General features: G+C 41.3%; 1 protein-coding gene across 1 annotated transcript in view; it reads right to left on the reverse strand.

The window, feature by feature from the left end:
• Window positions 1-15,580, reverse strand: part of KCNJ6 (potassium inwardly rectifying channel subfamily J member 6) — a 61,097-nt gene that overhangs the window by 17,211 nt on the left and 28,306 nt on the right. Inside the window, 1 exon segment of the mRNA XM_033147018.1 lies at window positions 1,982-2,899. Coding sequence (XP_033002909.1) covers window positions 1,982-2,899 — 918 coding nt within the window.

Raw genomic sequence — 15,580 nt, forward strand, 5'->3', positions numbered from 1 at the left:
GGTGTTGGGGTTGGGTTGTTAGTCTGCTTAATCTGCTTTAATTGTGCATGATTTAAATGGATAAGACATCTTGTTGTAAACTTGACTATTACTCACGCCTTCCCAGTTTTATTATAGGTCTTACGTTATGTAAGCCATCAAAGAATTACTTCCAGTTCATCATTATAGTTCATGGTAATCATCATCAACATTTCTGAGCTACAGATTTAGGATTGTATTTTATTTCTTGTTGCCAATGTTCTCAAAGCAACATGGATTTGCAATATGGCTATCTTGACTGGTCACCTGTGCCTTTGCCTTGACATTTAGCAGGGTTTGTTTGTAGCTGCCTTTCCTTTTACTGTGCACACACCTGGTTTGTGCCATTATTCTCCTGCACTCTGCCTTGATGAATTTTTGATGAAATGCACTTCTGGGTTCCCAATGCCTATTAATGTCTTTTATTTGGAGAGAACAGTTTGCAGTGGCCCTGGCTGTGCCTCCTGTTTTTGCAATGTCAGATCCATCCGTCTATCCAGACCAGCCTCTCCCTATATGACTTTGGTCACTTGGTTTTCTTTTTTAAATGCGCCTGTTTCTTTGACATAATCAGTAGGCTGTATGGCTCATCAAATTGAGTTTCCCTAGGGGGTAAAGTTAGTCTAGTTCTTCCTGAAGATGGCAGTTGTGATTCTGTAACAACAACAACAATGGAAGAAGCATTCTCATTGCTATAGCAACCATGTTTTTCTTAATACCATGAAATGGAAGCATGACATGAACTACATGTGGTGGCTGTCTGGGGAGCAAGTGAAGGGCTGTGGCTCAGAAATCTGCTCTGGGCTTTAAGTCAGCACCCCCCACTGCACCAGTGGTTTCTGCTCTTATGGGGCCAAGACTTGAAAGGAGCCATCAGGCCATATAGTCCATCTACCTGCTGGCACATCTCCAAGGATCAGCCCATGCAATCCAAAGCACAGGGTGCCACAGTTTGAGGGCATGTACATGGAAGACCGTCTTACTGAATAATATGAATATATGCATTTTCCATCCAGCCAAGAACCATTTGCTACTCTGAGTGGCAGCAGCTATCTGAGGTTTCGCTTTGAGGCACCCACCCTGTGGAACGCCCTCCCATCAGATTTCAAGGAAATAAGCAACTATCTGACTTTTAGAAGACATCTGAAGGCAGCCCTGTTTAGGGATGTTTTAATGTTTTATGTTTTATCTATGATGATGATGATGTTGGGAACTGCCCAGAGTGGATGGGGAAACCCAGCCAGATGGGTCTTCTTCTTCTTCTTCTTCTTCTTCTTCTTCTTCTTCTTCTTCTTCTTCTTCTTCTTCACAATCATTTTAAACAAACAAACAAACTCCTTCTCAGGCATACTATTGGAAATATTTCATCTTTGACATGCTGGAAAAAGCATCTGGGATCTACTGTTTAGGGATTTCTATATGTGTTTGGGGGGCTAGCTAAATGTGGAAATGTCCGAAAATGTTATTCCCTCTGTGAACCGAGATTAAACCAAATGTGAATATTGAATTGACCTGAGCTTGCAAATAATTTAGCACAACATTTCTCAAAGGAAGCTAATTTGCTGCCCTGAATCTGTCCTAGAATTTGTCCTCACCGGGCAATGATTCAGAGCATCAAACAGTGATGGGTGGATTGCAGCTTTTGGGGAAGAAAGAAGCAACCTTTTTCTCTCTCCCACCACACACTCCATTTGCTTTGGAACTTCAAAAAGATCCAGTGCCATCTAAACCCTACTCTGAGTTGTTTTCTGCTTGCATCATCACCTTTCAAGAATGAATATTCCAAACTGAACCTTTTGCTCAACCTACATTTTTTGGAGGCCTGAAGACACTTACTGGGACAAAACTGGAGAGGATTAGCATCTTGCATTTTCTCTCTGATTATATCTTACCTCTTTCATAATGCTTATGCACCTTTAAAAAATAATATGTTATTAAAAAGTTGAACCTGAGAAAACATTACCTGTTGCTTCCACCATTCCTTCTAGGATGACCACTATTTCTAATTCCTCTTTGGGCAGTTGAGCTTTGGAAATCTCCCAGAATGGACTCTGTTGATTTATTTCATGGCTGATGATCAGCGGTGAAACCAAAAACAGACGATCGTCCCCTGTATAATAACCTACATTAATATCTGTCTGGTTGAGTGGTATAAATTCCCCCTCCTTTGTCTGTTTTGACTTGATCAACTTGGCTCGTATTGACGCTTCCACAATGTGTGAATTTCTAAGGTCCCCAACCCGGAACATCAGACACAGCTTTCCGTCTCGCATGGAAATTACGGCATTGGTAGAAAACACCAAGGTTTCCGCCCTCTTCTTGGGCTGGGATATTTTCACAAACATGCAGCCAACCATGAAAGCATTGACTATAGATCCTAAAACAGACTGAACTAAAAGCAGGATAATTCCTTCAGGACATTTGTCTGTGATGACCCGAAAACCATACCCAATGGTGGTTTCTGTCTCTATGGAGAATAAAAAGGCGGAAACAAACCCATTGAGGTTACTGACACATGGGGTCCATTTCTTATCCCCTATATGCTCCAGATCTCCTCGGATGTAAGCAATTAGCCACCAGATGAATCCAAAGAAAAGCCACGTCACAGTATAAACCATGACAAAAATAAAAAGGTTGAATCTCCATTTGAGGTCAACCAAGGTTGTGAAGATGTCAGTCAGGTAACGATAAGTCTCTCTTACATTTCCGTGGTGGACGTTGCATTTTCCATCTTTCCTAACGTACCTCTGGATTTTCCTCTTGGTACATTCTTTTAAGTGCTTTGGCAGATCTTCCCTGGCTTGTTTGGGCAACTTAGGCGGATGGATTGTAACAGGGCTCTCCACGTCCTGCTCCATTGAGTCTCCTTCCAGCACATTAGCTGACATGAAAGAAAAAAGAGAGCATAAATACTGATGTGCATGCATAAACTTGATTAATCAGCACCTTGATATTCACAATACCCCATGCATGAAACAACCAATGCTTTTGTCATGGATAACTGAGGATCCTTCCATGCATCCATTTAATTGTGCATTCAAGATGATTTGCACTCATTATAGCATCAGGGCGGTTATACTTGAACCCACTTTCCATGCTGTTTGCACCTGCAAAAGTTATGAGGTGGCCTTATTGCTTTGTCTTCAGTCAGTGACTTCCTGCTGAAATCCTGTCTGAAATTGCGTTAGCCCTTTTTTTTATTGCACCTGCTTCACTGACTGCCAAACGTATAAATAAACATGCTTACCACCTACATATACGGGAATCGCTTCTTTCTCCCATTTCCTTACTCTGTTTTCCATACTCATATATATATGTTGTCAGTTTCTTTATGAATGCATCCTATGCACAGGCATTCATATATATAAACATACCTAGTTCTCATAAATTCGAGCTGGGCTGGTAAACCTGAAATGTACCATTCCAGGGTAGAGGTGAAAAGCTCACAAACACTACTTACTGAAATAGGCATGGAGTTCTGGTAGGTAGGGTACCACGTTTACGGCCAATAAAGAATTTTGCGGTTGTGCAGCCAAGCCTTTTCTGCTGCCATGATTGAGCTCCACAATGCCAAGCTCGCAGGAACACAGCCCTTGAGACTTCGGCCCACTAATGATCCCCTTTCGTCCCAGATTACTCTAGACACTTCTCTCCCTGTTCAACAGGCATTGGTATTGGGAAGGGAACAAATAGGTTTCTTTTTCTTCTCCAACTTCTGTGAAAAGTTTCATTGGTGTGTGGGAGATAAAAAAGGAACCCATTTCCTTCCCATCATGGCATGTGATGCCTGGTCACTTACTGTTGCTCCCCCCTCCCCCCTCCCTGACTTACTAGACAGTGAGAAAGGAATAGTTGGATCTCTTTTTAAAAAATCTTCCCGAAATGTTTTATGAAGGTTGCCAGGCATGCTGGCTCAAGCGTGTACGGCAACCTCTGTAAAAACATTTGAAAAAGGGAAAAGGGGAACCCATTCATTCCTTTCCAGCTCCCTGGTCCAGCCTTTCACCCTGTCACCTGGTACTGGTGGCGACAACCTCCACAATGTCAAAAAACAACAACAACCTAAGTAGGAATGCTGCACATGGGGCCCAAGGGCACTCTGGGAAAATGAAGATGGGAGGCAGAGCTGTCTGAAGTGCATCAGCTCTGTACGAAGATTTTAAAAAATAAAGAAAAGATGTTCCGGCAACTGCTGGTGTGGCCCAGTCATGTTGGTTCCTTTTGGACTGTGGGTCCAGGTCCTGTGTTCTGGTAGTCTGGCTCTAAAAGTGCTGCTGCTTCAGATTTTAACAGCAGCCTTTTTAAAACCTCTCTTTTAAAATAGATAAAACAAGGATGCATCACATAGCTTTGAAAGGACAGAAAAAACTTAAAAGGTGTCTTTGTTCTGTAGTAAACATACGAAATATCAGTACTCTGTTCTCTACAACATGTTGAATACTAAGCGGACAGATGTCTGAATGTTTGTTTTTCTTTTGTGACTTTTGTTTCTTTGTAGTAGACTTGTTAAAATGTCTAGATGGAGGCAAACTGCTTCCAAAAGAACACACTCTCGGCTTTCCATTGTCTTAGAACTTTTCTAGCTATCAAGCATGTACTTCCTTTCCCAATCAGTCGTTTATTTCAAAGTGAGGTCTAACACTTTCCCGAAGAGAGAAGTAATATTTCTGTGTTTGGGTCTATCAACTTATAGGACACTTTCATTTTCTTTTGCCCATTTCATGAGGGGCTATTAGGATTGGCAAAGCGACTCTGAGGTTTCATCCACATTTCCACTTGTCCCTTAATTTCTCACCATGGGTCCAATAGGTTGCTTTGTCATCCTGCTGCTAATGTTTACTGATGAACTGGAACAAATGTAAATTTGGGGTGGGCGGTGGTTGGGTTTTGTTTTGTTTTGGCAGATTGATGCTTGTTCCAATTCAGCAGTAAGCATTGGGTTTTCCCGGGCAAAGGAGTGGGACAAAAACAAAAAACAAATAACTATGAGATCCATGCCTAGAAACCAGGGGGAAACAGGTTAAATCATGGCCCTTACAGCGAGGTCTTTACTACATTTGGAAACAAAGCTGCCTACCTGGATTACTCCACATTGGATAATGAAACGGAATAATGAATGCACATCTCTGTCTTTTCCTAATATAATAAAATAGCAGGGCATGGTGATTAAAATATGGAGCTGTAATGCCTCTGAAGTAACTCAGGAATTTATCTGTTATGTCCATACCACCTCCTGTTGCAGGTCTCCCCCCACCTCAATTACATTTCCTGCTACATAATTTCCATCTAAAATTGTATGAAGATTATCAGAATAGGTACTGCATACTAAGAACACAAGAATGACCAGCTCCTAAAGCAGAACTACTAATCCTGTATTAGATTCCTGAAGAGAGCAGTTCCCCAAGATGCTTCACTAACTCAAAGCTTTCTCTCCCTCTCTTAGTCTCTGCCCTAAAAAAATAAAAATAAAAATAAAATCCTTCTAGCTATCTCTCTGGCAGGGATGGGAGCAAAATTCAATTCTTTTTCTGCATTTAAAGGTGATCTTACCAAATCCACATTTTTTGGGGGGGAAACCATACCAAACCCCAAAAGACGGGCTTTCTTCTGAAGTCACAGTCTGGTGAAATGGAAAGCTCTTCCACTGCCTTACTAGTGGAGTCAACGGGCATAGTGTGCCCTCAGGTAGTATATTCACTTCCTATGTGGCCAGTATGGAAGCCAATGGGGCATGCAGAGCAGGGATGGTTCACTCTGCTCCATTAGCCTGATGTCCAGAGCAGGGATGGAGAGGGGTGGGGCTTCAGGAGAGTGCAGGAGGCCAGATGCCTGAGGCACCTAGTGGGCCACATCTGCCCCACCCCCCATTATGAGGAGCTAGAATCAGGAAACAAATTTATCTTGAGACAGACAAAATTGAGCTGTTTCCCAGCATCCCTCTTGAGAAAAGCTCCTTTAAAAAATGAAAATCTCTTCCGCGCTCCTTCTAGCAACATAGTCCAGGAGTATTTCCTCAGTCGCCAATCAGTGGATACTCTGATGCAGCAAGATGGGCTTCCAGTTGCAGGACGTATTAGCAATGTGGTGCCTCTTGACAGCTCACCAGGGCAGCCTCAGATCCCAAAGGCACACGCTAGCTTGGTAGGAGTTCCTCAGCTGGGCTTGTATTAGGGTGGTGCACCTGTTTCAGGTGGGTTTAGTCCAAAAACAACTTGTCAACTTTAGTGAATGCAGAGAGGAGTTTTTGAAAAGAAGCAGAAGCAGATGTAACTAAGGTATGTAAAGAGACATATTTTTTATTCAAGGTATCCTTATCAGTCCATTTCAGCCCAGTCTCTCTGATGAGACCAAGGATGACTAGAAACGAGACAAATAATTAAGGGGGGTGAGGATCTACAGGGGGTCTAAATCTGTAGACTACAATTTTGCTAGGGAATTACCTTTGAGTTTTTGAACTGAATGCTCCAGAGACAAAATTAGGGTATTGCTGAAGCCTACTTTGTAAGATGTAATGTTTGCTTTAGAACTGATATTTCCAAGGCTAATTTGCAGCATTAGTATGGTAGATTTAATTTGGGAATCTCAAATATGAATCCTTGCCACAGTGTGAAAAGTGGTGTATGTGTGTGTGAGTGGGAGTGTTTTTATAAGTGGCCATTAATTATGTGAAACTCCATAACGAGTGAATGCGCAAAGTGTAGGATTTTTCAGTTGGATTTGCCCCTCATCCACTGAAACAGGACTGGGAATGAATGGGAGAAAGAGAGAATGATGAATAATAGCAACTCCGAGGTAGATTTGCAACCAAAGTCCTCACTTTGCAGCAAAGCAATCTACACATTGTCCCCACGTCAACCTGAGAAATCCCCATCACAATAGGTCATAAGCAGAGACAGGTGTTTTTGTAGAACAATAGCTCCAGGTGATTTTTAGCACGTGGTCCAAGCCACATGATGGTATCATGATCTCGTGATTTCTTTAAATCCCATTTTTCCAAGGTGGCTCACAAAAATTAAAACAAATCCAAATAAAACACACATAGTTAAAAACATACAAAAGATTATTGTGTAAAAGTAATTAAACTAACTATGGAATTAAAACAATGTGAAAAACCTGTCTACTGAAATGCAGGTAACACTACCACTTCTAGTACCAATGACATGGTGGGGCTCTGTTGCTCACTTGATGTTCATGTTGATGCTGCTTCCAGAAAGTAGAAGGGATGGGTTGTTGTGGAGCTGCAAAAGCACTAGCAGGAGTGCCACATTGACTCTGCCAGTGGGTTTTCACTACACCCACCTCGCTACTGCCTCACACCTCCCCCTTTACTGCCTGGTGACACAACTGACTGGAGGCCAGGTGAGGGATGCCACCACACTAGGCCACCTGCTACAAAGTAATTGAATGTCATAGGATAACCTGCCTCAAGCTTTTAAAGGTCACTTGTTTGGGGCTGATGTCTCCTGAACAGCAGTTGAACCAAACCAGTCAAGCATCCTCACATATGAGCTTCAGCTGTGTGCTCCAGACAATCAGCACAGCAAGTTAAGGAGATCTCTTTCTCCTCTAAGTCTCTCCTCCAAAACTAAAGGTAAAGGTAAAGTGACCCCTGACCATCAGGTCCAGTCACGGACGACTCTGGGGTTGCGGCGCTCATCTCGCATTACTGGCCGAGGGAGCCGGCATACAGCTTCTAGGTCATGTGGCCAGCATGACTAAGCTGCTTCTGGCGAACCAGAGCAGCGCACGGAAACACCGTTTACCTTCCCGTCAGAGCAGTACCTATTTATCTACTTGCACTTGACGCGCTTTCGAACTGTTAGGTTGGCAGGAGCAGGGACTGAGCAACGGGAGCTCACCCCGTTGTGGGGATTCGAACCACCGACCTTCTGATTGGCAAGCCCTAGGCTCTGTGGTTTAACCCACAGCACCACCCGCGTCCTTAATTAACTTCCAAAATTAACTTGGGCCAAAACCTCCAAAATTAACTTGGGCCAAATCCATAAATGAGCGACCCATGAGCTCTATATCTGTAGTTTGCCAGCAAAACAATTACAAAAATTAAGGTTTCAAGGTAATAATCTTACATGGCTCTTTCCTTCAATCTCATGATAGCTGAGGACCCGCCAATCAAGTTTTTATTTATTTATAACCTACTCTTATCCTGCATTTAGGCATAGAGCACCAAGTACAGTATGTATTTATTTTAAAGTTTTAATTACTGGCTTGTTAACTCACTATTTATCAAATGGATTGGCTTATGATGTTTTATCTCATTTCAGCTGCTTCAGCTTTGAGATATGGGGAAGATGAGGCTTGTGGTTAAGGCCTCTGGTTTGCTTGCAAAAGATGCCAGGTTTGGTCCCTGGCATCTCTTGGTGGAGCTGGGAAAGACTTTGAAGTCTGAAGGCAGTTTGGGTAGCCAGTCTCTGCCAGTTTGTATAAACATTACTGAGCTGGATAGTATAAAGCAGCTTCTTATGTCCCTGTAATGAATATTGTACATTTTATGGAAATAGGAGTTTAATGCCTACTGTCTCATGTGGAAGCCAGTTTTACTCCCTTTTAAAAAAACACCTGATAACAGTGCTTAAATATTTAACCTTCCAATTATTTTCAGTCTAATTCGGTGGACTTGATTTGTACCAGATCAAAGCACACCTAAATCCAAGACTCCTAGATGTATTCTGTTTAATGAATCGTGTGCCAATGAGTTATATCACTTTTAATCACTAGCAGGCTAAAGAGAGATTCTCATTTTTCATTCCTTCAACTTATAAGAATGGATAAACACAAAATTTGTCTATTTGGGGTTTAGTCCTATTTCATCATAGCAATGATTTGCTAACCCAGTCTTGTGGACTTGTGCAGAAAAAGAAAATAGGAATCAACCAAGTATCAAAGTGGTGAAATTACCCATAGATAAGATGAACTGAACTTTAATCATCTTCTGTACTGCATGGGAAATGTTATCCAGTCTATCCACAAACCTTTGGATCAACAATATATAGGAATCCATATTTTCACCAAAAATTATGTAAAATGAACTAGACATGGGTGAACATAAAAAAGTGTCCTCTTGGATCAAACCACAAATGCTTATCTAGTTCTATATTCTGTCTCCGCAGTGACCAGCTGGATGTCCCCAGAAAACTCTTAAGGGGGTCCAGCTCTAGGTCCTGCACTTTAAGAAGGTTATTAACAAACTGGAACATCTCCAGAGAAGGGTGTCAAAGGTGTCAAAAAACTTGGAGACCAAGTCCTATGAGGAACTAGGTATGTTTAGCCTGGAGAAGAAGAGATGACAAAGAGGCAATATGATAACCATCTTCAGGTATCTGAAATGTGACAGAAATTTGTTTTCTGTTGCTCCAGAGGAAGCTCAGTGGGGATCCAATCTTAACAAATGAAGAACAACCACCACCACCACCACAAAACCCCACAATCAAGTCACAGAATCCTTACCCACAAGTTTATTCTGACAACAATTGCTTTGTGATTCAGCATCAGCATTTACATCAAGTTTGGGGGGAAGTGACTATTAGCTGCTAATGTATCTCATTCTCAGGAGCACAGCAAAATGCTCATTGGTCTCAGCTGGATATGAGAAGAAGGCAGAAACACCTTGTGCTTCTTTAAAGCCAATCTAGGAAGTTGCTGGGCTGGGTGGAGAACCATACCTACCAACTGGATTTGTTTAATAAGAACAACACCTATTATCTCTCCGTGTGTACAGGTTGCTAATGCATATTGCATATGTCTACAGGAGCTTATCTGCTTTCCGTGTACAATGAGAAGTAAGGGAAAGTAGTGTGCGTTTATTATTTGCCCAGCGTTCTAAAGATGCAGGGAAAGCAAACTCTTTTCTCAAGTCTGAAATACAGTACATTTATCTTTGGAAGGATGTGTTTGTGTTTGTTTGTTTCTTGCTATGGAAATCAGAAATGAAATATAATTTACAGCATTATGATCCGCTATGAATGCATAAGCAGTAATGCAACAGCCAAGCTTCTACTTGGATTGTACAATTTATATGCAGGTGGAACCTCAGCTCTGAATACTTGTCCAGGAAAATCCTCCACGTAGAAAAGGAGCTCATTAGGAAGAAAGCTAGGTTAGAACTCATCTTCTTGACATGCCAGCAGGACATTGGTATGACATTTTGGTCATGGAAGAGTAACTCAAGGGATATAGCTTCCTGTCAGCATTTTGAACTGATGTAGTCTCAAGAGGGCTGTTCCATGGGGATTTTCTGAATTTGCACTTACTTATCCTTTCTTAATAAGGGAAATTATATCTCAGTCCTTCCCTCCTCCCTTTTATTGTCACAACTACGCTGTGAAGTAGCTTAAGCTGAGAGACTGTGACTGACCCAAGGCCATCCAATGAGCTTCATGGCTGAGCAGGGATCTGCATTCTGGTCTGCAAACCCTAGTCCAGGCTTCCTCAACCTTGGCCCTCCAGATGTTTTTGGCCTACAACTCCCATGATCCCTCACTAGCAGGACCAGTGGTAGGGATGATGGGAATTGTAGTCTCCAAACATCTGGAGGGCCAAGGTTAAGGAAGCCTGCCCTAGTCCAACTTTCCAGTCCAGAGGTCACCGACCCAGTGCCTGTCAGCATCATGACACCTGCAAAGGCCTTTGTTGGTACCCGCAGGCAGGAGCCCCAGACTTTGAACGTACATTTTTGAAAAGTAAGTTGTTAGCCCTCCTACAAATAAAGTTACAAAGCAAAATGTGTAGGTAGCTTTCTAAGTAATTTCTGTGAAATGAGCCAGCCGGGCTACTTCTGCCTGTCAGTGTTTTTAGCCAGTGATTATTGAAGTTAGAGATGTGATGGATAAGTGAGTTGTTTTGACACCAGGCAACAGGGATTCAATTGCTGCTGTTTTCCCCTACCCTTTAAAACACTTTTCCTTGCCCTGTTTTTTAAAGTTTGATGTTTTACTAAGTTTTATGCATGCTGTAAGTTGCCCAGAGTGACTGGGGAAATCCAGACAGGTGGGTGGAGTATAAACAACAACAACAACAACAACAACAACAACAACAACAAATTCAACAGGTTGTCTTTTTTCATATAGAAATGCAGCTATGGTGTTGGGCAAAGTTTACCATGATTGTATTTTCTATAATGTGTTATGCAGTGTTATTTTTCTAGAAAAAGAGGTGCAGGCAGTGTCCCCTCCTGAGAGGTGCTGGAACTGAGTTCTGGTGAGTTCCAGCTGAAAAAAAGCTCTGGTGTTACACCATGCCCCTGATGGCAGCCATTTTGTGTTATGCCACACCCCATGGCCCCCATTTTGTGGCTAGATTCCCCCCTCAGAAGTCGAAATGTGCCCCTTGGTCCTAAAAGGATGGCAACCCCTGTCTAACCACTTCACCACACTAGCAGGCTCAGCGTAAAAATAGCCCAGGGAGACAAGAGGAGCCAATCAGTTATAATATGTGCCCAAACTAAAAGGGCACAGTCTCTTGGTTTTTTCTAAAAATAGTCCCCTTTCCCTGGGAGCGAATCAACTTTTTCACACACAGGAGAACTGGGTGAACTGATATATTTGGGAATCATCTTCATTTCATATTGATGCATGGTTTTTTTAAAAACCTGCTTAGCCAATACATCTTAAGAGATATCTAGTGCAGCTCAGCAGGGGCACAAATAATTCAAAGCTTCCACAGCTTTATGAATTCCAGATAGGAAATACTAGTTTTACTTTTTAAAAGTTTCTCAGTACTTTGCTTGGGGTCAAGGGACTTGCAAAAATATATGTGCTGTTTAAATTTTAAGGAACAATGTGTTCAGATTCCCATCCCCAACTGAAGGTGCATAAATGTAGAACCTGGTGTTTGCAGTGAAGTTCAGAAAATAGTACCTATTTATGTTTTTGTTGCATTTCTTTTCACCTTTGTCCCCTTATTCTCCAGATATTAAGTATCAATCTACATGTTCAGCTAATTTATTCTTAGCTGAATTTATGATGGCCTTTCAGGCTGATAATCTGGTGCTACAATCCCAAGAAAATGCAATCTGCCACCAGTCTTTGCCTTCTGAAAGACAAAGAGAGAGGCCAGGAAGATAGAGCAGATGGTGTTCTCAGCAAAATGTCATTTGGCACACCTTGGTTGCAGTGTGTGTGTGTGTGTGTGTGTGTGTGAGCTCTGCAAACAACATCTGGCAAGCCATTAATAGAACAGCTGACTGTGATAAATTTCTATTAGCTGCAACTGACTTTAGCATTACATGGTTGACCTGATATTGGGCAATCAAACTCTCAATCTCATTCACATGGAAATTTCAGACAAGTTCATGTTGAAGTAGCACTGTAGTTAAATGAGCAACCTTTTGCTTTTAATCTATGCGATCAGTTGTAACAATATTGCTACGCTTGATTGCTTCTGAATTTCCCTCTTTTTCTAAAAAAAGGGTGGGGGGAGAATTAATTTTTTTATACATTTAATCTGATGGAAACACATGTGGCCTTAATAATGGGTTTGGGAGATCTATCAGTGGCATTAGCTTACACTAGAACTTCCACATTCACAGGTAGGCTATCTCTGATGACCAAACATTGGAAAGATGGGGATGACTGATCTCCAAACTGCCCAGCTTGTTTGTGAATGTGCTGGATGGCATGGACATTTGGTCTAATGATCTAACATGGCAATTCATATAGTTTGAACTTTTTCAGACTGGCTCACATTGTTTTAAGCAAAAGATATGTGGGTTCTTCAAAGCATAATGACAAACCACAAGGTCGTGTCTTGTTCATTTGAATAAGGGTTGTGGCAACAGAATTCTTGCATCTAGCAAGAAAGAAGGGGTCACTGAGCCTGAGGTTAAATTTGGTCATAACCTTCTTATTGACAATCATTAAATGATCATGTGGGATCAGTCTTGGGGGAGGAAATCTTGATCTCTAGACAGCATGAAAGAAAACACACACCTTCCTCATCCTTTAAGGGGAGAGAAGCCTGGTATAACCCAACATCTACCAGCCAAGTCTTGTGATAGTCCTTCTGGTGCCAGTTTTTTTTCTTCTTCTTATAAGCCTTTTAAAGCTGACCCTTTGATACAATGGTTGTTCAATGCTAGTATTATTTGAGTTTTCTTTCTGTTTCATATTGCTTGCTTTATTGCTGTTTTTCAGAATTGTATTTTATAGTTTAATCCTTTTTATTGTGCGGTACATCATCCAGAGAACATTAATTGTTGGGTGACTAAGGCATACAATAAATAAATAGCCAGGCATTTCAATCTCTTGATGGCTGAGAGCAGCCTGAACATCCCAAGATCTTTCCTCCAAAGTTTCACAATGATCAGGAGCTGTACTCGGCCATCATGAGACAACTCTACCTTTCACCAGCCTGTGCCTGCCTCCAAAGAAAGTGAGTGGACAGGGCCACCTCTCTCTGCCCTGGAATCCTCTCCGGCCCAGCAAGTTTTGATATGGGCTGCAGGGTCCACTGTTCCTTCAGGTCAGCTTATGTTTAGAGACTCGACTCCTGAGTTGAGGTTTCATTTTCCCAGAGAGGCGTATGTCTGTGTATGGAAAATACCAAACCCAGTGTGATCTCTTTTGGGTCCTGTTGATAGGTTTGCCAGAAGCAACCTGGAGATTTAATCTGTCCCTTTAAAATTAACAATTATGCAGGAGATGACTTCCATCCTTTCTGTACAACTAATGAGAAAGATACAGAGAGAAAATGGACAAAAAGGACCAGGGAAATATGGAACCTAAGATAGCTTAAAAGGACAGAGTGAATCTCTAGGTTGCACCTTGGCAGTCTATCCTACACCCGAGACACCACCTATATCCTTACATTGTATTACAGCTTCCATGATTAAGTTCATAGTACTTTTAAAGTGTTTGCCGTGGGTCCAGTATTAATCTTGCCATGTGCAAAATGCATAAACTCTAATCTTATGGTATTTACTGACTTCTTGTTGACTTGACTATAAATGATTCTCTGGAAACTCTCCAGCAAGAAATTTCCTTTCATTTTTTTCAGTGTCAGTTAATAAAGCACTGAAGGATCTATGGAAAATACTTATACAAAATGCTAGTCCATTTCAATCTACAGCAATAAGATTTTGGAACAGCAAGCCTTTAACTGTAGATTAGTCATGGCAGAGGGTACACTTGTGAATTGTACACTGCGGAACCTGACATCATGTTTAAATAAGACACACACAAAAAATGAACTTGAACCTCAGAATAAATACTCAGAATTTCTGTAAGGGCTGAGATTGATGGAAGGGCTTGTGTAGGTTCCCCTAGTAAGACCATGGTTTGTGCAAGGAACATGGATTTCATAAACAGTATTATAAACATAGATGAAAAATTCATCAGATCATTGTTTTTGGTTGTTTCACAGAACACAAATACACAAGCAAAATCAGCAGACATCTTATTGCTTTTATTGGAAAGCACAGTCAATTTACCTTACAAAGAGTAGACTTGTTCAAGAATGTTTAGCACAACCTTCCCCACCTAGATGCCCTTCAGATACTTTGGACTAAAACCCCCATCAGCCCCAGCCAGTATTGGAGGTGTAAGTCCACCTGGAGGGCTCCAGGTTGGGGAAGGTTGTGCCAAACGTTCTTGAACAAATGTACCCTTTGTAAGGTAAATGTACTGTAGAGATACGATGGTGGCAACCTCCCTCCTTTTCAGTTGTATAAAACTATGCCAAATAGTAAAGGAAAAAAAATGTGTCTGGTTCTGGTTTTCCTGATTAGTCTCATATGATAATGAGGCAAGCTTTTCTGTCACTTCTAAGCATCATAATTTTTGATGCCATGCTTCCAGTGATCAGCTGTTCACACCCTTTTGCTACAAGTAACCTGGCAACTACTAACATAAATCCAACCAGAATGCTTGAGACTATTCGTTTAAATTAAACTGGGAAACTTTCTGTTCAGAAAAGATACAATTTTGGTAATGAAGTAGCTGACTTCCTTTCACAAGCAACATAATGATATTTTAGTAAAGTGACCAGATGCAAACTGAACAGGTGTTCTGTACCTTTAATATTACGATAGAAGAGGGCAAATCAGCTGGAGCAGCTTTTCACCGCTTTGCATGACAAACTGGCAAGAATCCCCTCTTCTACTGAAATGGCAAACGTGTGAAAGCCTTGCCTGCCTTTGCACCTGCCATGCTGGTTTTTAATGTATTCATGAACCAGACGGTATAGGAAAATCCAAAGAAGAAAAAGACTGGATCACCCACAACATTTTATTAAATGATAGTATTTTTTAAAAAAATGCTTTTTGCTAGATTTGAACATCTAGTAACTCTGAAGTGAAAGAAATCGTAATTCATTTTTATACCCTACTGATTTCTTTACAGTCCTTTGAATAATGGACTAAAACTGAACATTTCTCTTTATATGTTTGTACCTACTTTTGGTCTTTACAGCATGTTTGATATAAAAAGAGACAGAATAAATGTGACACCCATGCCCTCTCTTCCTCTCTTTCCTTTGGTAATCTCATTAATGAAGGTCTAAATGTTACTTCAACAATCTCAGATATGCTGATGACACAACCTAGATGGCA

Source organism: Lacerta agilis, chromosome 4 (assembly GCF_009819535.1).
Source record: "Lacerta agilis isolate rLacAgi1 chromosome 4, rLacAgi1.pri, whole genome shotgun sequence".
In the NCBI taxonomy this organism is placed as follows: Eukaryota; Metazoa; Chordata; class Lepidosauria; order Squamata; family Lacertidae; genus Lacerta; species Lacerta agilis.